The sequence below is a fragment of the Mustela putorius genome, unplaced genomic scaffold, assembly GCF_011764305.1.
Source record: "Mustela putorius furo isolate JIRA1106 unplaced genomic scaffold, ASM1176430v1.1 tig00003871_pilon_pilon_pilon, whole genome shotgun sequence".
NCBI classification, from domain to species: Eukaryota; Metazoa; Chordata; class Mammalia; order Carnivora; family Mustelidae; genus Mustela; species Mustela putorius.
Genome location: NW_025422023.1, coordinates 6,037,550 through 6,061,138, shown reverse-complemented (window position 1 = coordinate 6,061,138; position 23,589 = coordinate 6,037,550). Strand labels below are relative to the sequence as shown.

Below are 23,589 nucleotides of genomic sequence, written 5' to 3'. Positions count from 1 at the left end.
GGCACATATTGCATGGAACACTGGGTGTGGTGCATAAACAATGAATTTCAGAACATTGAAAAAATAAAACTAAAAAAATTAAAAGAAAATAGAACCGATGTTAGATCATATAGGTTTTTTATTTATTATCTTAACTTACAGAATAATTTAAATGTGAAGATTGTCCATATATTATCATCTAGAATCTCATCTTGAGATAATTCCCTTTAAAATGTCTATTTAGCATGGTAAAGTACATAATGCATTACTGTTTATATATATATAATGTATATATATATGATTTTACTAAAAGTTATATATTTTATGTTTTGATAGGTATAAGATCTTAATTCATCGGTATTTTTCACTCTGTTAAGAAATAAATTAAACTCCATATGTTATATTAACTAAGAAGGCAGCTTTTAACTCATGAAATATCAAAATGTACTATATAGTACCTTTTTCATTGGCATATTTTCCTGTTCTTTACCAGAGATTTGTACCTATCAAGTCAATCACTCCAGCTCCTGGCACATATAATGAACCTCGAACTGCTTTCAATTCCTTGAAGAAAACACCAGCACTGAAAAGTACTCCATTTGGTCAAAGTGCTGCTCGATTCACACAGGACTCCACGACAGAGGAAATGCCAGGTTAGTAATTAATCCATGTAGTTTCATAACTTAATATTCAAGGCAGATTACCAAAAAGTACACATTTTTTGTTCTGTGGTTTGTGTTGTCATTTTAAGTCACATTTTTAAAGTATTGACCATACACTAAACACAGATACATTAAAAATAATGTATAACTTTAAAAAAAGATTTCAATTTAACATATCACATACCTTATTGGTAATTTTCTATTATTTTCCTTCATTCAATAATTTCCTAATTTCTCTTTATGAGTGAACTTATTTATCAACTATGTGGTCACCACCAGTATTTTAACTTATGAAATGAACTTTTGTTAAAATTTTATTTTGGGGCTATCCTAAAACATTCTAGTGTTCTCACTGGATATTTTAGTATATAGAATTAAGAATCTAGCACAAAAATAACTTATGTAAATGTTAACATATAGTTATGTGTTGCTGCATAACAATCTCAGTGATATAAAAACACAGGGTTTTCTTTTGTATCTTACTATTTTGTGGGATGGCTGGAAGGCAGAGCTTAGATAAGACTGTCATTTAGTATGCATGCATAGCTTCAGCATTGCTGCCCCAGAGTAGCTGTTCTTTTAATTTGGTAGCTCAGGACTCTACAGGACATGGCAGATGCTACAAGCCTTATTTCCTAATGTCAGAAATCCCACATTCCATTTGTTAATCAGGTTACTAAGGGCACTACATATTGAACAGAGGAGCGTAACACTTTATCTCTTAATGACATGAGTAACAAAGAATTTTTGGCCATCTTTAATTTACTATAGGCTACCCTCTGCCCACAAAACATTTACAGTTGTCCTCCATGTTTTCTCCAGACCTCCAAAGTCTCATGTAATTATGGTGTGATCTTGAAGTCCAGGATTTTGTTACCTAAGAATTGTATTGCTATAGGTCAGAATTTTGGGGTGTGATACTTTAGAGAAGCTTCTTGAGTATGACTTCTATCTGTTAGACAAGTTGTGAACTAAAGACACACATTATCTGCCTCACACATCCCAAAACACAGCAATGGGAGAATTACAGGATGTTCATACTACATGCTCCTATTCAGAAAAGAGAAAACTAGAAGCCCTTAATAGTCATAATCCTATAACAACTATGAAATCTAACCAGGCACATTTTGTAGTTTCCTTGATTAGGACCCAGGTGGGCTCCCTGGGAATGATTTTCCAAGGTCCTTTGTTCTACCTGTTGGGCTCTTGATTCCATGTTTTGAATTATCCTTCCTTTCTGTAAGAAATAGGCTATGTTTATGGCTGCCTAACTTGCTTACACCAAGTTCCACCCACTGTGTTCTGGCAGGACTGCCCTTCTCAGTCAAGACTGCCACAGTCACAGAAGATATGGTCCCTTGCCCCAGAAACCCCTATCCATACCATATCTCCTGATCAGAGAGTTTTGCAGGGCTTCAATTCTGGCAGAGTTGGTGTCAGATCTCATTTCACAAGCAGACCAGAGTGTACCTAGTTAAAAACTCACCACATTCAGTCCAGGGACCAAACACTAAACACAGCAGGCAAGGAGAGCCTCTACAGACAACTGGCCTGAAGGTTAGAGCAGCCAAAATACAATAGCAGAGTGCACGCAGCACAACTGGAGACATTTCATGAAGTGGTACACCCTGAGCACGACATGACCTCTTTTTCATTAGGCTATTACTCTCAGGAGCAGCCAACATAACTGGCTTTTCTAACAGAGAAGAAGGCAGAGACTTATACAAAATTCCAAGACAGAAGAATTTATTCCAAATGAAAGAACAAGATAAGGCCATGGTCAGAGATCTAAGCAAAAACAGATTGAAGTAACATGCCTGATGGAGAATTTAAAGCAACAATCCTAATGATACTCACAGGGCTTGAGAAAAGAATAGAAGACATTAGGGAGACCCTTACCACAGAGATAAAAGAGTTAAGAAAGAATCAATCAAGAGATGAAGAATACAAAAAACGAGACTGGACATGGGTTGATGCAATTAACAGCAGGCCAGAAGAATCAGAGGAATGAATTAGTGACTTAGAAGACAAAATAATGGGAAAAAATGAAGCTGAACAAAAAGGAGAGTATGAATTATGGGACATGAGAGTAGGCTTAGGGAGTTCATGACTCCAACAGATGTAATAACATTTATATTACAGAAGTCCCAGAAGAAGAAGAGAGAGAAAAGGGAGTAGAAAATTTATTTTAGGAAATAATAGCAGAAAATTTTCCTAATCTGGAAAACAAAACAGATATCTAGATCCAGGAGGCACAGAGAACTCCCATCAAAATCAACAAAAGCAGGTCCACACCAAGACATATTTTAATTACACTTGTAAAATATAGTGATAAATAATCTTAAGAGCAGCAAGACAAAGGAAATTCTTAATTTACAAGGGAAGACCTTTAAGGCTAGCTGGAGATTTCTCAACAGAACCTTGTCAAGCCAGAAGGAAATGGCGTGATATATTCAAAGTGCTAAATATGAAAAATTTGCAGCCAATAGTACTTTATCCAGCAAGGCTATCATTCATAATAGGAGAAATAAAGAGTTTGCCAAACAAACAAAAACTAAAGGAGATCATGGCCACTACACCAAGAAATATTAAAGGGAACCCTTTAAGTACAAAGGGAAAACCAAAAGTGACAAAGATAATAAATGGTAAAAGAAAATATCCAGAAACAATGACAAAACAGGTAATAAAATGTCAATAAATACATATCTACCAATCATTACTTTGTGACTATAAATGGACTAAATGCTCCAGTCAAAGCCACAGGGTGTCAGAATCAATAAACAAACAAGACCCATGTATATGCTGCCTACAAAAAACTCATTTTAGAGCAAAGACACCCGCAGATTGAAAGTGAGGGGTTGGAGAAATATCTATCATGCAAATGGATGTCAAAAGGAAGCCAGAGTAGCAATATTTATGTTGGATAAACTATACTTTATTTTATTTATTTACTTTAAATATTTATTTATTCATTTGAGAGAGAGAGAATGCAAGAGCATGGAAAGGAGGAGCAAAGGGAGAGGGAGAGAGAAAAATTCAAGGAGATTCCATGCTGATTGTGAAGCCCGACATGGGGCTCGATCTCACGACCCTGAGATCATGACCTAAGCCAAAGCCAGGAGTTGGTTGCTTAACTGACTGTGCCACTCAGGTGCCCCCAAACTAGACTTTAAAATAAAGACTTTGAGAAAGAGACAGAGAAGGGCATTATATAACCATAAAGGGGTTGATACAATAAGATATAATAATTGTAAATATTTATGCACTCAACATGGGAGCACCCAAATATATAAAATGATAACATAAAGGAACTAATTGACAGTAACATAATAATAGTAGGGGACTTTTATACCCCACTGACATCAATGGATGGGTCATGTAAATAGAAACTAACAAGGACACAGTGGCTTTGAATACTACTCTGGACCGGATGGTGACTTAACATATATTCAGAACATTCTATCCTAAAACAGCAGAATACATATTGTTTTCAAGTGTACATGGAAGATTCTCCAGAATAGACCACATATTAGGTCACAAAACAGACCTCAACAAATACAAAAAGTTGAAATCATTTTCTGACCACAACACTATGAAACTAGAAGTTAACCACAAGAAAAAATTTGGAAAGACCACAAATACACAGAGATTAATGTGCTACTAAACATTGAATGGGTCAACAAAGAAATCAAAGAAGAAGTAAAAAAAAAAAGACATGGAAACAAATGAAAATGAAATCACAGTGGTCCAATAGCAAAAGTGGTCCTAAGGGATGTACATACCAATAAAGGCTTACCTCAAGAAGCAAGAAAAAAATCTCTAAGAAGTAGGCTGTGTTTGTAGTTGGAGCTTTCTCCTATAGAAAATGAGGCGACTACAGCCACTTTTCATTTTGCAGTGTTGTTGTCTCTTTCTTTCCAAGTTTGTATAATTCCCTTTTAAAAACTTTGTAAGTACCTTATTATATTGACTAAAAATCAAATACACTGGACAAAAGCCACATTCACATATACTTCGTGGGGAAACCCTTGTCCACTTTGGGTCACCTTTGGTGCTGCTGTGTTCTGATACTCTTAGATTCTTCTGAACATTATTATTTTAGCCAAGAGGGTTTATAACATATGACCTTAAAATTCTTGGAAGCCTTTCCTTTAACTGAAAAATTCTATACATGGCTATCTTAAATCTTTCTGAGGTCTTAACAAAGGGTCTTGCAGTCATACCCTGAATTTGGTCTTTGATCTCAGGCCATTTCTTGAGAGCTTTTTGCTATTGTAGAGATGGGATAAAAAAGAATTTTACTTTCAAACCCATAAATTTTGATTTCTTTCATTTCTTATGAATTCTCCTTGAAAAAAACAGTTTGAATTCATCTTTTTCTTTCCATACCTTGTCACACATGGCTAAAAAGAACCAGCTGGCCTTTTGGATATTCAACCTGAAAACTTCCTTAGCTAGAAACTACTTATTTGTTAAATATTTTCTTCATGATCTCAAGCGTTAAGTTTTGTTAAAATCTCTGCCATTACATTATTCAAATAGTCTTTTCTCTAGCTTCCAATAGCATTTTCTTCCTGTCCCATCACTAACTGTCCTGTCATGTCCCTAAGTCTTGAGTTGTTCCAGCTTCTGACCCATTGCCTGATCTCAAACCATTGCTATAGATTTTGTTATGGTAATTTGTTATGGTAAGTCTCTATTGGTACAAAATTACTTACTACTCATGCCATTCAGAAGTTGAGTCTTGTTTTTCTCCATTCCAATCTTGGTTAGTCTGGTGTCTTTTCTGACCAATAACATGCAGTGGAAGTGATATTTTAGCACTTCTTAGGCAAAATCATGAGCTTTACAGTATATAACTGGGCCTGTTGAAACAGCTGGTCTTGGAGTCCTGAGCCTCTGTGCAGTCTGAGTATTCTAAGACTGCAGTTCTGAAGAGGTCATGTGTAGGTGGCTGGCACTACACCAGCTGAGACTATGAATCTGAAATCCAAAATATTTCTTTTTTTTTTTTTTAAAGATTTTATTTATTTATTTGACAGAGAGAGATTACAAGTAGGCAGAGAGAGAGAGAGAGAAGGAAGCAGGCTCCCTGCCGAGCAGAGAGCCCGATGCGGGACTCGATCCCAGGACCCTGAGATCATGACCTGAGCCGAAGGCAGTGGCTTAACCCACTGAGCCACCCAGGCGCCCATGAAATCCAAAATATTTCTAAATATGAATCTGAGATTCATGAATCTAAAATCCAAAGTATTTCTAAATATGAACTTATTGACTGGTCCAGTTGCCTTAGTATTGGGTCTTGTTTTCAGTTTTGTGGTCCACTGTATTATGAATAAAGCATTACAAATTCTCTAAAGGTTGGTTTATTTGTAAAGGATACAGTTAAATTATGATGACCCTTCCATGCTAATCCTGAATCTTACATAATTTAAGAATTAGTGAGAATGGCCCAATGGAACTTCAATTTTTTTCTGTGTAGATATTAGTGTACAGTAATAGATTGGGCCCATCAATCAGTTCTAGAACATACTTATAGGTTACTTTTAGAAGGTGACCTTAACTCTCTAGTTCTGGGGTTCCTGGGCATTTCTATAGTTGCTGACTAGAAAAATGAATGTGAAAAAGCTCTAATGTGAGTGAATTACATGATTAGGATGGCTTTTCACATCAGAGGCTTAACAAGGTACTACTTGTGATGTATATACTTTGAGTGAGGTCCCTATATTTAAACACTAAGCTGTAATGTCTTCTGTTGTCTTCTCCTGCCAGAAGAGAGACAGAACTCAGATACTTGTCTTCTAAATATCTTAAATGGTGGTCCAGATAGTTTTCATTACACTTTCTATTTACCTTCTCTTCTAAACATTACAAGTGGAGGAATGTTTGAAGATTGCAGAAAAAAGATATTAGCATTTAGGTTTTGGAGAGTTGGCACAAGATAATTTTTGGTAGAGATTTTTGAGAAATAGATATTAGAACTGGAATATTTGAAAATTGGGAAGAGTTTATGGGTAGCTTCTTTGAGAAAAACCTTCTATTTGATTATGTATGATGATTTGATCACTTTTGTCCAGAAAGCACCTAAAGTACCTTTAGCCCCATACCAAAGTGCCCATTTGTCAACTGTTTGTTTCCTGTCTACAATGAGAAAGAAGATTGTACCAAAATGTAAATCAACACAATCCTTCCTTTATGGAGAAAGACTAGGAACAAAATGCTTAGCTAAATAGTCAATTTACATTTAATTATAAGCTCTTTTTCTTGTGGATTGTTTTTGGACAAACAACAGCCCACAGTCCACATTTTGAGTAACACTGATATAGTCAATTTCTGTATCTTCAGACAAGGAACTTGCAGCCCAGAAAAACAAATGAGATTGAAGTTATGTTTTATAATTATTTAGGTGTAGAGCTAATTTAGTAGAATTAGTTGATAACATGAGTACAACTAAATTAAGTGTTCTTTCAAGTATATATTGCATTTTATGGAAATTGCTGGTCACTGAAACTAATTTTTTAATATTACTACATTGTAAAACGTATGTATAAATATACAAAGATACAAAAATCTAAATATTTGTTTCAAATATTTTAATGTTTTGATAAGACTTTTTTCAATGGCATAGAAAGTTTTTATGATTTTGAATGAAAAAAACTGTTATTCATTCAGATTGCCACTGTAGAAAATATTCCAGGTTATAAATATGTCCTGAAAGGTAAAAGGCAAAAATAAAGTAACTGTGCTTGCTGGCCGGCCGGTCTGCACTGCCTGCCTGCCTTCCTTCCTTCCTACCTTCCTTCCTCTCTTTCTCTTTTTCCGCCTGCCTTCCTTCCTTTCCCTTTCTTTCTTTTCTTTCTCTCTCTCTCTTCTTTATTGACATATAATTTACACAATAAAATAATTCATTTTAAGTGCATAGTTTGGTGACTTTTGGTAAATATATGTAGTCAGGTAACCACCACTCAAATAAATTTTGGAAATATCCATCATTTAAAAGATGCTCTCTCATTCCCCTCTGCATTTACTTTCCACCCATTCCAGGCTACCGTCTCTTGTCACTATGATGTTGCATTTTCTGGAATTTCATATAAATAGTATCATATGTTATTCAGGAGTTTGTCTATCTTCTCTACTTGCTATCATGTTTTTGAGGTTGATTCCTATTATTGCATTTATATTTCCTATTTATTGCTGAGTAGTATTCTATTGCTTGGGTATAGCGCATTTTTTTTTTTTTTAATTTACCAGCTGATGGACATTTGGATTGTTTTCATTTTTCTTATAAATAAATAAATAAATAAATAAATAAATGATTTTTTTCTTTTTTATTAACATATAATGTATTATTAGCCCCAGGGGTACAAGTCTGAAAATCACCAGGTTTACACACTTCACAGCACTCACCATAGCACATACCCTCCCTAATGTCCATAACCCAATCACCCTCTCCCTACCCCCTTCCCCCTCCAGCAACCCTCAGTTTGTTTTGTGAGATTAAGAGTCTCTTATGGCTTGTCTCCCTCCTGATCCCATCTTGTTTCATTTATTCTTTTCCTACCCCCCACACCCCACACGTTGCATCTCCACTTCCTAATATCAGGGAGAGCATATGATAGTTGCCTTTCTCTGATTGACTTATTTTGCTTTTCATTTTTCTTGGGAAAACACCTAGGAGTCGAATTTCTGGGTCATATTCTAAGTACATATTTAACTTCATAAGAATTTGACAAATTGTTTCTCTAAATGTCATATACAATTTTATGTTCCTGCCAGCAATATATGAGAGTTCTTTCTAAAAAAATTACTCAATTTAAGGTTACTCAGTTTAAGAAAATTAAAAGCATCTTTATTCTTACCTATGATACTCCTCATGGCTTCAGGTCCTGGGTTTTATGATATCCTAAACAATACTATAATCAACAACTTTACCGATACCTGCTTGATGAAACAAAAGAAAAGTGCGTTTGGATCTTCTGTTCCTCGGACTCTCTTCCTGGTTCAGGAAGAAGCTTTTACTGCTCCTGGTCCTGCTGATTATCAGGTAATTTAATAAAATATTAAATTCATATTAATTTAAATAAATTTAAATTAATAAATTTAAATTCAATTAATATTAATATAATATTCTTTATATCTAATAACAAGACTTAGGGCTTAAAAAAACACATGTGACATATATACCTCATTACTTTAAGCCATACTATTATTATTATTATTATTTTTAAAGATTTTACTTATTTATTTGAGAGAGACACCCAGAGAGGGGGTGCACAGGAAGGAGCACAGGGAAAGGGACAAGCAAACTCTGTACTGAGTGCGGAGTGCAACATGGGGCTCAGTCTCATGACACTGAGGTCAGGACCTGAGCTGAAACTAAGAGTCAGATGCTTAACTGACTGAGCCACCCAGGCACTCCAAGCCATACTATTACTGAAATTATTTGTATGTGGTAATTTATGGCATAAGAATAAACATTAATTTGATTCATAACTATGTTTGTAATTTCTTTTCAAAGACGAATCTTGTTTATTTCTTTGAGAATCTCATATGTATTTCTTTAAATATTTACCTTCTTTAAAAATTACTCCACTAAAAAAAAAAATAGAATAAAATTACTCCACTATTTTCTGAGGTTAATTTAGGATCCCTTTAAATGATTTTTGTGGTTTTATAGTTTTTGTGTAGAAGTCTTACCCATCTTTATTAATTTATTCCTTGGTATTTAGTCTTTTCATGTTTTTTAGTTCTAATGGTACCTTTTAAATGTTTCATTGTTTAGCTTTCTTCTATTGGTATAAAGAAATATAATAGACTTTATTAAAGATTTGCTTTACCAATAATCCATACTTCTTGCTAAATTAAATCATTACTTCTACTAATTTATAATTAGTTTGAAAAAAGTTTCCTCAAGCACAATTATGCCACCTGTGAATGACAGTTTATATCTTTTCTCCAAGTGGTTGATCTTTTATATATTTTTTTGTTTTCCTGGACTTCTGCATCTCAAAACAGGGTATCAAAGATGATAATTATATGAGTAGATAGTAAAATATTTTGTTGGATTTATCAGTTTATTGAAAGCAGAATGTTGTACATGATTTTGATTTACTGATAATTTACTTTCACAAAAGGTAGAGAAAGGTATGAAAGGAACTCATGTCTTAGCTTAATTTTGACTAAAGAGAACTAATGAAATAGAAGGGAAGAATCTTTTGTAAATAGTGATCATGTTATTTTACAGTTTAGAATTGTCAAAGAAGAGTTTATGGACATTACTAGATATATACAAGGAACTTAGATAATCCCTACTTCAAAATGATCAGCAGAAAATAAGAAATGTTCTTAAGATCAGAGACTCTGACAATAAAACTAGCCTAAAAGGGTTGACAGGAAGATAAAATTATGAGTAAAATTTTGACAATGAAGTTTTGCTCCACATTAAACTTTTTAGAGGACATTTTTAAAAGAACATTGAAATATATGTGTATATATTTATTATTTATTCTTTCTCATTCCTAAAGAATTTGAGAAAGTTTGAAGAATGTACATATGGAAAAGTAAAAGAAGCTAACAGCAAGGGTAAAAAATATAGGTAGAGCAGATAGATATTTTATAGGCAGAATATAAATAGAAGTTAAACATTGGGGAAGTTTGAACATAGTTGTCAAATCATAAAAGAACATGTACAAAACAGTGGAAACATAGTATCTGTCTTATTGTAGACACTCAGGAAATTGTAAGTGAATAAATGAATATGAAAGAGAAGCAAAGAACTGTACTCCAGGAAGCTTAAAGTGAAGGACAACTTATTGTAAAAAATACTACAGAAAATTAAAATTAGTTTGTATAATTTTTGTTTGGCAAAAAAAAAAAAAGTAGCTAAAAATAACTCTGTAGGGGTGTGGTAGATGAAATGGGGATAGTAGAGCCACTGAAATGCTGAATTGGATTTATCCTTCCTATCAGAGAAAATTATTTTCAACCCAAAGGTGAAACACACATGATTTATAGGAAATTGGATCCTAAGATGTTTATGGTGGTAAATACTCTTGTGCAATGAAGTTAAATTTTAAAGTCATTTTTGCACAGGCTGCTAATCTTCTCAGTGTTGTTCCAGTTTTAGCATATGTGCTGCCAAAGTTATCACTCAAGTGCTTTAAATTAGTTAAAAACTTCAGATATAGCTGAAATAGATCTCATTGTAATGAAAGAACAGCTGTAAATCATTATCTGTAATCCCCAGGAGTTGCTCAAGATTTGTTGGCATAAAAGAAAAATGGAATAAATACAGGTTTTCCTTATTTAAACAAACATTAAAATTTCACAGTGAGATTTTTATGAATTCTTAAAAAATTTTATTTTATTTGTATGTATATTCTAATGTAGTAAAAAAAAGTGTAACACTAAATTTACCATCTTAACCATTTTAAGTGATGATACAAGTATATTTGAAATGCATCATGAACGTTAGTGCTTTTTAGTATTTTTTGTTGTATTTTGTTTAATATGTACTAGAAGTTTATTATTCTAAGTAACCAGACATTTAAATTTAAAAGAATTATTAGAATTATAACCTGCAAATAATTTTTACAAAGCCCTCATTATAATCTTTATTTTCCACTGAAGATAATGAAACAGCATAGCATAGTGATTATGAGAATGATCTCTGATGTCAGAGTACTTGAGTGTATTTTCTTGCTCTGTCACTGACCTTGTGTAAGTTATTTAAACTCTTTGTGCCTTGGTAAGATGGAGATCATAATAGTACATACTTTGAATCATTATTGTGAACACTAAATGAGTTAATACATGTAAAATACTTTAAATAGCTTCTGGTACATAGTAAAAACTCAATAACTTTTGTTATTATTGTTGATAATTAAAAATTACCCATAGGTTTAACCCACACTCTTAGTTTATGTAAAATTTGATAAACTGTAATCAAGAGTGAAAGATACAATAAACATGCCTAAGTTTTAAAAATCCAGTCTGATAAACTGTGTTGAATTACAGTATTAATCCATTTATATTTAGTGTGATTACTGATACATTTGTGTGTACAGAAACCATATTATTTCATATATTTTATTGACTTCTTTGTTTTAGCATTTTTTTCTTACTTCACCTTATTCTTTGAATTAGTAAGGTATTTTATACTCTATTTCATCTATTTCTATAAAATTTTTAGTTATGTATTGTTTTATAGTGTTTTAGTGGTGGCCAACAAAATTACAATATGTATCCTGTAGTTTTTGTATTTTAATAAAAAGGATTCCTTTTACCACTTTCTCAGTATGTGAACTTAAAATATTTTAGTTCCATTTTGGTACCTCCTATTTTGTTAATATTTGTTATACAGCTTAAGTTTATGTATATTATGAAGCCTTTGAATATTATTGTTTTTACAGTCAATATTTCTTCATATTTAACAAAACATTTACCTTCTCTTTTATATTTTGTTTCTTTTTGCATTTCTGGGTTTCTGTATCAAATAATTTTTCTTCTGCCTAAAAACTCCCTGTAGTACTTCTTTTGGTTAAAGCCTGCTGATGATGAATTATTATAGTTTTGTCCGAAAATGTCTTTGTCATTTTTAATTTGGGGGATTGGATTTGTAGGTTCGTAGTTACTTTCTTTCAGCACTTCAAGGATGTTATTTTATCATTTTAGGCCTTTTGTTATTTCCATTGAGAAGTACATTGTTAAGTTTATTGTTTCTCCTCAAAGGCAACTTTTTTTTTTATCTTTTTCTTCAATGTGTCAAAACTGTGGTTCTCTGTGATTCTATTTATTTGCCTGTGGTTTTCAGAGCCTCTGGGTTGGTATCTTTCATCAGATTTAAATAATTTTTACTATTATGTATTCATATATTTCTTCTGTCCCATTCTTTCCTATCTTTTGGGGACTCTAATAAATAGATATGTTACATCTATTTACTATGCCTCAAACATCTCTTATAATCCCTATGTATCAGATTGTCTTTTGTTCTTTGTGCTTCAGTTTATTTTATTTTTTATTTATATTCAATTTACAGATAATTTATTATTGGTTTCAGAAGTAGAGGTCAATGATTTAGCAGTCTTATATAATACACAATGCTCATTACATCATGTGCCCTTCTTAATGTCTGTCATCCAATTATTCCATCCAACCACCCTCTTCCCCTCCAGCAACCCTTTGTTTATTCTCTATTATCAAGAGTTTCTTATGGTTTGCTTCCCTTTCTATTTTCATCTTATTTTAGTTTTCCTTCCCTCTCTCTGTGTTTATCTGTTTTGTTTCTTAAATTCTACTTATGAGTAAAATCATATGGTATTTGTCTTTCTTTGTGACTTATTTTGCTTAACATAATACCCTCTAGTTCCATTCACATCAATGTAAATGATAAGTATTCATCCTTTCTGATGGCTTGGTAATATTCCATTGTATATATACACCTCATCTTCTTTATCCATTCATCTCTTGGTGGACATCTAGTTTCTTTCCATAATTTGGCTATTGTGGACATTGCTGCTATAAACATTAGAGGGCATTTACCCCTTCAAATCAATATGTTTGTATCCTGTGGATAAATAAGTAGTAGTGCAGTTGCTGGTCTGCAAGGCAGTTCTATTTTAACGTTTTGAGGAACTTCTGTACAGCTTTCCAGAGTGGATGTACCAACTTGCATTCCCACCAACAGTGTAAGAGGGTTTCCCTTTTGCCACAGCCTCACTAATATCTATAATTTCCTGATTTGTTAATTTTAGCCATTCTTACTGGTGTGAGGTGGTATCTCATTGTGGTTTTGAATTGTATTTCCCTGATGTCAAACATTTTTTTCATGTGTCTTTTGGCCATTTGGATGTCTTCTCTGGAGAAATGTCTATTCTTCTGCCCATTCCTTTCTTTATTGGATTTTTTTTTGGTTTTTGGGTATTGAGTTTGATAAGTTCTTTAAAGATTTTGGATATTAGCTCTTTATCTGCTATGATATTTGCAAAAATCTTCTCTCATTCTGTAGATGTCTTTTAGCTTTGTTGACTATTTCCTTTGCCGTACAAAAGCTTTTTATCTTGATGAAGTCCCAATAGTTTATTTTCACCTTTGTTTCCTTTCAGTTTAGAGCTTTGTCTAGCAAGAAGTTGCTACAGTTGTGGCCACAGAGGTTGCTGCCTCTAGGATTTTGATGGATTCCTGTCTCACATTTGGTCTTTCATTCATTTTGAGTCCATCCATTTTTATGTATGGTGTGAGAAAGTGGCCCAATTTTATTTTTCTGTGTGTGGCTGTCCAGTTGTTCCAAAACCACTTATTGAAGAGATTGTTCTTTTTTTCCATTGGATATTTTTTCCTGCTTAGTCAAAGATTAGTTGACCATAGAGTTGAGGGTACATTTATGGATTCTCTATTCTGTTCCATTGATCTATTTGTCTGTCTTGTGCCATACTATCTTGATGATTACAGCTTTGTAATAGAGCTCAAAGTCTAGAATTGTGATGCTACCAGCTTTGGTTTTCTTTTTCAACATTCCTTTGGCTATTTGGGTTTTTTTTTCTGGTTCTATATAAATTTTAGGATGATTTGTTCCAGCTCTGTGAAAAAAATTGATGGTACTTTGATAGGGATTGCACTGAATGTATAGATTGCTGTAGATAGCATAGACATCTTAGCAATATTTATTCTTCCAATCCATGAGCATGGAACACTTTTCCGTTTCTTTTTGTGTTCCACAATTTCTTTCATGAGTATTTTATAGTTTTCAGAGTATAGATCCTTTGTGTCTTTACAAAGAGAGAGAGAGAGAGTGCGTGAGTGAGCGAGCACACAATTAGGCAGAGTGGCCGGCAGAGGCAGAGAGAGAAGCAGACTCCCTGTGGAGCAAGGAGCCCCATGCGGTACTCGATCCCAGGACCCTGAGATCATGGCCTGAGCTGAAAGCAGTGGCTTAGCTGACTGAGCCACTCAGGCGTCCTGTTGGTTAATATATTCTTAAAGTTGTGTTTCTTTGGTGTTGGTTGTGATGTCTCTTCTTTCATTCATGATTTTGTTTATTTGAGTCCTTTCTCTTTTCTTTTTGATAAGTCTGGCAAGGGGTTTACCAATCTTATTAATTCTTTCAAAGAGCTAGCTTCTAGTTTTGTTGATCTGTTATACTGTTCTTTTGGTTTCTATTTCATTGATTTCTGCTCTAATATTTATTATTTCTCTTCTTTTGTTGGGTTTAGGCTTTATTTGCTGTCTTTTTTCCAGCTCCTTTAGGTGTAAGGTTAGGCTGTATATTTTAGACATTTCTTGTTTCTTAAGAGAGACTTTTATTACTGTACACTTCCCTCTTACAGCCACTTTTACTCATCTCAAAGGTTTTGAATAGTTAGTGCTTCATTTTCACTTGTTTCCATGGATTTTTAAAATTCTTTATTTTCCTGGTTAACCCATTCATTCTTTAGTAGGATGCTCTTTAGCCTCCATGTATTTGAGTTCTTTCCAAATATCTTCTTGTGATTGAGTTCTAGTTTTAAAACATTGTGGCCTGAAAATATGCAGGGAATGTTCTCAGTCTTTTGGTACTGGTTGAGACCCAATTTGTGACCCAGTATCTGATCTATTTGGTGAATGTTCCATGTGCACTCAATAAGAATGTGTATTCTGTTACTTTAAGACAGACTATTCTGAATAAATCTGTAAAGTCTGTCTGGTCTAGTTTGTCATTCAAAGCCCTTGTTTCCTTAATCTTCTGCTTAGATGATCTCTCCATTGTAGTGAGTGGGGTGTTAAAATCTCCTGCTATTATTGTATTATTATCAATGTGTTTCTTTAATTTTGTTGTTAATTGGCTTATATAATTGATGGCTCCCATGTTAAGGGCATAAATATTTACAAGTGTTAGATCTTCCTGTTGGATAGACCCTTTAATTATGGTACAGTATCTTTCCTCATCTCTTATTACAGTCTTTAGTTTAAAATCTATTTTGACTGATATAAGGATTGCCATCCCGGCTCTTTTGGTGTCCATTAGGATGATAAATGGTTTTCCACTCCCTCAGTTTCAATCTGGAGTTGTCTTTGGGTCTATAATGAATCTCTTGACAGCATATCTATGGGTCTTGCTTTTTTATCCAATCTGATATCCTGTGTCTTTTGATTGGGGCATTTAATGCAGTTACATTCAGAGTAACTACTGAAAGATATGAATTTAGTGCCATTTTTTTGTCTGTAAAGTGACTGTTACTGTATATTGTCTCTGTTCCTTTCTAGTCCGTGTTACTTTTAAGCTCTCTCTTACTTAAAGGATCTCTTATAATATTTCTTGTAGGGCTGGTTTGGTGATCACAAATTCTTTTAGTTTTTGTTTGTCCTGGAAACTTTTTTCTCTCCTTCTATTTTAATGACATCCTAGCCTAATAAAGTATTCTTGACTGTATATATTTTTTTCACTTAGTATTCTGAATATATCATGCCAAATCTCTCTGGCCTGCCAGGTCTCTGTGGATAGGTCTCTTGCCAGTCTAATGTTTCTACCCTTGTAGTTTAGGGACCTCTCATCCCAAGCCAATTTCAGGGTTTTCTCTTTGTGTCTGAGATCTACAAGTTTCACTATTATATGTTGAACTGTTGACCTACTTTTATTGATTTTGAGGGGGGTTCTCTGTGCCTCCTGGACTTGAATGCATTTTCCCCCTCCCAGATTAGGGCAGTTCTTCTTTGAGGTGACTTTTTATGTCTTGTCATTGTGTCCAGAGAAGAATAGATGAACAAGAGAACAAAATACTAAAATGGCAACCATGACTCCAGAAAAAATCATACTAACAAATCAGAAGGGACCAAAACCAGGAAAAAACCGCCACCACCACCACCACCAAAATTTAAAGAAAAAAAAAAAAAGAGAGAGAGAGAGAGAGATTATAATCAGAGAGGTGAATGGAATAGAGCAGTACACTAGATCCTGTGTGTATTTTGGTCTGTTTGTTAGAAAACTAGATCCCAATATTGTAAAGAAAGAAAGACTTATGTATGTACAAAAATAAAATGAAATATAATAAAAGGACAGGATATAAGTGTAAAAATGAAAATTAAAAGACCAAAAAAAAAAAAAAAGGAGTATAAACTGACAGGTAGACAGAACAGAGCAATACTCTATAGCCTGAGTATATTTTGGTTGGTTTGTTAAAAGAAACTACATCTCAAAATTGTAAGGAAAGAAAAACTTGTATATGTGCAGAAATAAAATTAAATACATTGAAAGCATAGATTGTAACTGTAAAGATAAAAATTAAAAAAGATTTTAAAAGGGGCACCTGGGTGGCTCAGTGGGTTAAAGCCTCTGCCTTTGGCTCAGTCATGATCCCAGGGTCCTGGGATCGAGCCCCACATTGGGCTCTCTGCTTGGCCGGAAGCTCTCTGCTCCCCCCCACCCTCTACCTGCCTCTTTGCCTACTTGTGATCTCTGTCAAATAAATAAAATCTTTGAACAAAAAAAAAAACGAGAGAATATGATGAGAAAGGTGAAGAAAATAGAGACATACTCTACATTCTGGGTGTATTTTGGTCTGTATCCCAAAATCATAAAGAAAGAAAAACATATGTATACAAAAATAAAATGAAAAGAGAGAATGTAACTGTAAAAATGAAAATTAAGAAAGATTTTAAAAACGTGGATAAAATAAGAAATTGAAAAAGGAAAGAGAAAAAAATTGAAATTGAAAGACTATAGTATTGTAGGAAATAAACTATGAATTCTCTATGTTATATTTCTGTGGTGCTGAAGTTTTACAATTCTTAGTGATTGATAAACTTGGTCTTGGCTGGATGTTTGTGCTAATATTCTGGGGAGGTGCCTGTTGCACTGATTCTCTAGTGTCTTTGCCCTGGTTGGAATTGTACTGCCCTTGCCAGGAGCCAGGCTAAGTAATCAGCTCTGGATTATTCTATGTGGCTTTTGTTCTTTGCAGGCTTTCTGTGCTGCTTTAGAAGATAAGAATGAAAATGGCAGCTTCCCATCTCCAGCCCCAGAGCCAAAAGCTCTGGGTCTCATTCCTCAGGGCACCCTCAAGAAAAAGCAATTAGTCACTCTGTCTTCCTCATCTCCATCTGCTCTCTGTGCTCACTCAGCCTGTGACTGAGTGTTCATATCACAGGCGTGTGACCCCGCTTTGAGTCTCCAAGCTCAAAGTGTGCATCTGAGCTGCTCCTCCTGAAGGAGGAAGAAGCACCTTTCCAGTTCTATGGCTTGTTGGGCTCCTGCTTGGAGCGCAGTTGCCCTACTATAGCATGGTTCTTATGGCAACACCGAGCTGAGAGCCCACTCCTGGGATCGTTGATTATAGCCAGCTTCCCTACTCTGATGCCTACCATGCTCAGGCACCCCTGGTTTTCCAGTGATACTGAGCATCCTGAGACCACAATATCCCACCTAGGATTCTGCCCTTTGCCACCTGACCATCTGTCATGCAGGGACACTCCTCAGTGGAGCAGACTTCTAAAAACTCTGATTTTTACACTCCACTGCTAATCACTTTCCTGTAGCTGGCTCCCATAGGCTCCCTCCCCTCACAGTTTATCTTCCCATATATAGCCTCAGATTCACTTTTCCACACCTCCCACCTTGTAGAAAGTGGTTGCTTTTCTATATGTAGAGTTGCAGCTGTTTTTTTCTTAGATCCCTGGTTGATCACAGGTGTTTTGAATGATTAAGCTATCTACCTTAATTCCTGGGACAAGGTGATTCTAAGGTCTCCTATTCTTCTGCCATCTTGGATTCTCTCTGTGCTTCAGTTTAGCTATTTCCTTCAAAGATATCTTTCAATTAACTAATCCCTTTTTTTTAAAAACTGGGTTTCAAATACCATTACATTGATCTAAGTTTTCAATTTCAGATATTCTGTTTTTTAGTTCTAGAATGAATTCTATTTAACTCTTTCCAAGAATTTCACTTCTTAGGAGAAATTCCTCATGTTTTTAATTCTCCTTTTTCATTTTTTTCTTCTGTTTTCTTGAACACATTAATTATACTTATTTTAAAATTCTATGTACTAACTCCAATATCTGGATCACCTATGAGTTTGTTGTTATTTTCTGTTATTTTTTTTTCTTGAGTTTTGATCAAGCATGTCTATCTTTCAACATGCCCACTAATTTTTAATAAAATCCCAGATATTGCATGCAATATAGACTTTATATGGTGTCACGATCTACTAGAGAGATTTTATACTCTCCTTTGCAAGGCAGATAAAAGTCAGAGATCACCTTAATCCAATCATGAATTACAGTAATTATATTTTTTTCTAGGGCTTAGTTTACCTCTGATTTATTCATTTTCTTAAGTGTAGTTCTCTAGGGATTTCAGCTCAAAGCCTGATGTGTTCAAGAACCCTCTCTGTCAGGTTCTGAACTTCAGTATTTAATGCCCCTGTGATTTGGCTTAGACTTCTTTTTTGGCAGAGAGAGAGAGAGAGAGAAAGCACACAAGCTGGGGGAGCTGCAAGCAGAGGGAGAGGGAGAAGCATGTACCCCTTTGTGGGATTCTAACCCACAACCCCGGGATCATGACCTGAACCGAAGGTGGTAGCTTATTAACCCACTGAGCTACCCAGATGCCCCTTGGCTTAGATTTTTAGCATCACCCCATCCCTTATACCCTGGGAAAGAGCTTCATGGGGAAACAGATCATGTGTTTTGAGGCTCCTCAAACCTGTGATTTTGCTATTCTGGCTTAATAAGACCACAATGAGCTTTTTATCAGTTCTTTAACAGCAACCTCTGCCCAATCAAAACCCAAAATTCTTTCTCTGTTACCTGTTATGAGTAAATGCCACTGGGAGAAAGCACCTACAGAGTGATAGCTTATCTTTCAGAGGTTCTACCCTCTTTAGAATCATAACTCCTCTTGTCTATGCTGACTAATCAACATTAAAAGCATTCACAACTGAATGGGGCCTTTAAAAATAAGATTTTCTTATATTTTATCTGAATTAAATTATTTTTGGTAAAAATGTGATCTTCTGCAAACTTATTCCCTCTAAAGCCAAAGTCATCTAATGACTGATTCATTTTCTGAACTTTTACCCATAAACAGTAAAAATTGCAAGACATGGGTACCTGGATGGCCCAATTGGCTAAGTGTCTGCCTTTGGCTCAGGTCATGATTTAAGGGTCCTGCATCCAGCTCCTTGCTAGGCAGAGAGTCTGTTTCTACCTATCCCCCTGCCCTATCCCCCTACTTGTGGTTATACTCCCTCTCTCTCTCTCTCAAATAAATAAATAAAATCTTTAAAAAAATTGCAAAATGCTTTTGGATTTATCTATACTATAGTTTTTAATATCATGTACATGATAATAAAATTATTATACAAGTAAATTATTTTTGCAGCATCAATAAATATAAAACCATACAAAATAATAATGCTGGCTCAGATGTTCTATATTTGAAGGCTTTCACAAGATGTGATTGAGTTTTCTGTTTTTGAAAGTGTTAAAACCTGCTTTTTTTTTTTTGAGGGACTAGGTAGGAATAATATTAGAAGAGTGGAAAAGCACCAGCTTCAGCATTTAGGGTAGAGAGGCATATAGTTTCAAAGATACAGTATGTGAAGGATGGATATTTTAGTAGATTAATTTTCTTCATAAAGTGAAAAATAGATATCTATTTTACTAGGTATCAAATTCTGAATTATTAAATATGAATGTCAAATTCTGAAATAAAAACAGTGAAGTGTATAAAAATGGAAAAATAAATTCTCATTTCTTTTGTATACATAAAGAATGTTACTACTAGTTATAGAGTTTAAAATATTAAATGAATGCAGATGACCAAATTATATGATGAATCAGAAAGAGTATAATATCACAAGGATTAATTAATTGCTAATTAAAATTTTAGATTACCAGCTTCATGTAGCCTATTAATTTATATCTTCAGTGTGTGTAAGGAATTACAATATTCAAGAGAGTGTGGATCATTCTGCTTAGAAAATTTATTAATGAAAGGATTTCCTCATAATCAATTTAAATAATTACTGTAATATGTTTTTATTTTATGTATTAGTAATTGAATACTAACAAATAATACTATATAATATGTAATAATACTATATGATTGGCTAAATATCTTATATTCATATATGTTATAAAACAACAAAAATTGATGTCTGAATCTGACATCACAGTATAGGTAATAACTCACTCTTAATGTGTTTAAATAATGTATGTAGATTCATCCTACTTTTCTAGAGTTCCATATAATTAACTCTTTTTTCATTTTTACATCTCACTGACTTAGTCTTTTACTTCTATATCTGTCAAGATAAAGAAATTATCTATTAAAGTCTTTTACTTCTATATTTAAAATTTTTAATGAATATGTCTATCTCTGTTTAATGATAGAGCAACATTGATGTACTTTCTTGAAAATTTATCACTTACTATGCCACTTGAATTGATAAATAGAAATGATATACTCTTTTTATCCCTTCTTTCCCTATGCTTTTTGGAATTCACAGATTGGTGGAATTTCTGATGAACTACCTAACTTGACTAACTGCTATGCTGCTTTCTTGTCAAGAACACAAAGATCTACTAAACTGTCAGATATGGTAAGAAGATTCCTCTACAGCCAAATTTATTTGAAATCTAGAAATCATAGAGGAGACTGTATAGCATGAACAGTATATTAGGATCTGAGAGAGGTACCTGGTAGGCTGTTGTAAGATCTTTGACTAGCATAATACTTCCATGTTTTTAAAGTTCAGTAAGATTCTTGTAGCTAAGCAGAAGTCCAGCATTGCTCTGTGACAGACTATTATATGGAAGATCTTCTGTGGGGTTAGAGAATATTTGTTTTTAGGACATATAGGATATCATAATCATTTTGAATATAAAGTGAAAGATTTACTTTAGGTTCAGCTCAGTTTATTCAATAGTGTAAATTTTTTCTTTTCAGTTTGAATCTGTCTTGCAACCTAAGTCTCTTCATTGAGTGCCTTTCTTTAATTCATGTTAATCTATATTTTAAGCTATTGATATGAATTTTTCTAACTAAATTTCCATTTTTTATAAATACCTAATATTGAATAAGTTGAGATAAGTAAAGCAGATGACATTTAAAAGTGAACACTTATTCATTAAGAATAAATTTACTAAAAGATCAATTTGAAATTTACAGTTAAAAAGTTAGACTTCCATGTACAGGTAGGTTTGTTAAAATGAATTTTTATAGAAATTGGGATGAAATTAATAATAAGAAATTAATGTTATTATTAATAACATCAAAACAGGCTCATAAACCAGGTTTTACAGTGTAGCCATTAACTTAAGAAGTAGCATTGGTTGCTGAAATAAAATTCTAATAGATGCACAATGCCAAGAGTTGATTTATGATGTTTTCATGGTGAAGTAACTGGTATAAAATTAGGAAGAAAATTTAAAGTAAGGGTAAATGCAATGTTAGTGAAATTAATATAGCTGTGAATGTCTCAGAAATCATAGGAATTAATTTGGTGAGAGCCATCAGAAATGGGCTTTTTTTTTCTGACATATCAGTTTATTGTCAGTTTATTACATATCAGTTTATTGATTATTATATAATCTTATTTTTTCTAAGACATTGTTTGATGGGGTCAGAATTAGCACCAGGTTCTATGACTTTTTTTTTTTGTAGCTATAAATTCAGAGATAGTTAAAATCATCCAGCAGTGTTCTTGACATGTAAGAGATTCTCATAATTGTTAAATAACTGTGGATTTTTTTAAAAAATGCATTGTTTTAATATATATTTCCTTATCTTGAGGAATTTTATGGTTGTGTTGTGTTTCTCAAGTGAGTCAGTGTACAAATTAGGATCCACTCTGAAGTATGTCAGAAGTAATTTATTACTAGTATAAAGGTTTTAAACATAAGAATATTTAGTGGAGTCACAGTTGTTTCTATTGTAATATTGTAGCTACTAGAAATAAAAATGCAAGTCTCTGAAGATGCCCATAGGAATGCATATGTATGTGCTTAATGTTTGTAGTGAAACAAGATCATGATGTGCCCTAAAGAAAGATGAGTTACTTTACCAATTGCTTTTACTTAGTTTACATTTTTCTTTTTTAAATTGGTCTCTCACTGGATCTGGAAACTCCTTTTTTAGTATTGTTTTTTTTTGACATGAAACACTTGCAATTTAAGGTATTGGGTGGGGCTTTGCTTACCCAAGAAGCAAAATAGTTTAATCACATAGAATACTTTGGTTTTAGAAACCTTCTGCACAAAATATACTCTTTAAACGTATAGGTGTATAATATATATAGCATGAGAAATCCAAATTATTGATCCCAGATCAAAATTAATCTCAAACTTTTGAAATAATGGAACTAATTTTATAATTTTCACATAAAAATATTAGAAAATTTACCTCCTATATTTTAAGGGTATATAGTTTGATTTTCAACATTTATATGTTTCACATAAAAATATTTAAAAACTCAGGCTTCTGGTTTCATATGGGACATATACATACATCTCTCTTCCTTTTACATGGTCCCAATGAAATTTTTTTTTTTTTTTAGCTACAACATAGCATTAGTTTAATATAAAAGAACAAAGAAATTAAAAATATGATAAATGGAGGCTAGAAACAAGCCAAACATCTATTTATTAGGCATCCATAAATGGAATGCTAAGATAGGAGTATTTGATATAAAAAATGTTAAATAAAGACAGAAGTCTTTAGTTAGAAGAACTCAACAACATACCAAGGAGGATGAATTTTAAAAGACATACGTCCCTTTTACATTGTTTTGCATTTTCAGAAGACTAGAATTAAAATACCCTTGAAGCTTCCACAGAGAAAAGCAACTGGGTCACATACTAAGGAATGAGAAACATACTGATATCCAACACTTTCCCAGAAGCATTAGCAACATTTCAGAACTAGGAGATGATGGAATAACACTTTCTTGAATTTCCAAGAGGAAATAAATTTGGA

General features: G+C 33.5%; 1 protein-coding gene and 1 non-coding gene across 3 annotated transcripts in view; one reads left to right on the top strand and one right to left on the bottom strand.

Moving 5' to 3' along the window:
• The window catches only part of STPG2 (sperm tail PG-rich repeat containing 2), a 594,891-nt gene that overhangs the window by 158,405 nt on the left and 412,897 nt on the right, over positions 1–23,589 (top strand). For both annotated transcript variants that reach the window (XM_045067076.1, XM_045067077.1), the window contains 3 exons: positions 473–632; positions 8,525–8,685; positions 21,122–21,214. In XM_045067076.1, coding sequence (XP_044923011.1) covers positions 473–632; positions 8,525–8,685; positions 21,122–21,214 — 414 coding nt within the window. The remainder of the gene's footprint in view (positions 1–472; positions 633–8,524; positions 8,686–21,121; positions 21,215–23,589) is intronic.
• LOC123388094 lies at positions 10,687–10,791 on the bottom strand. The gene has a single exon (XR_006602634.1). It is a non-coding gene; the product is annotated as a U6 spliceosomal RNA (small nuclear RNA).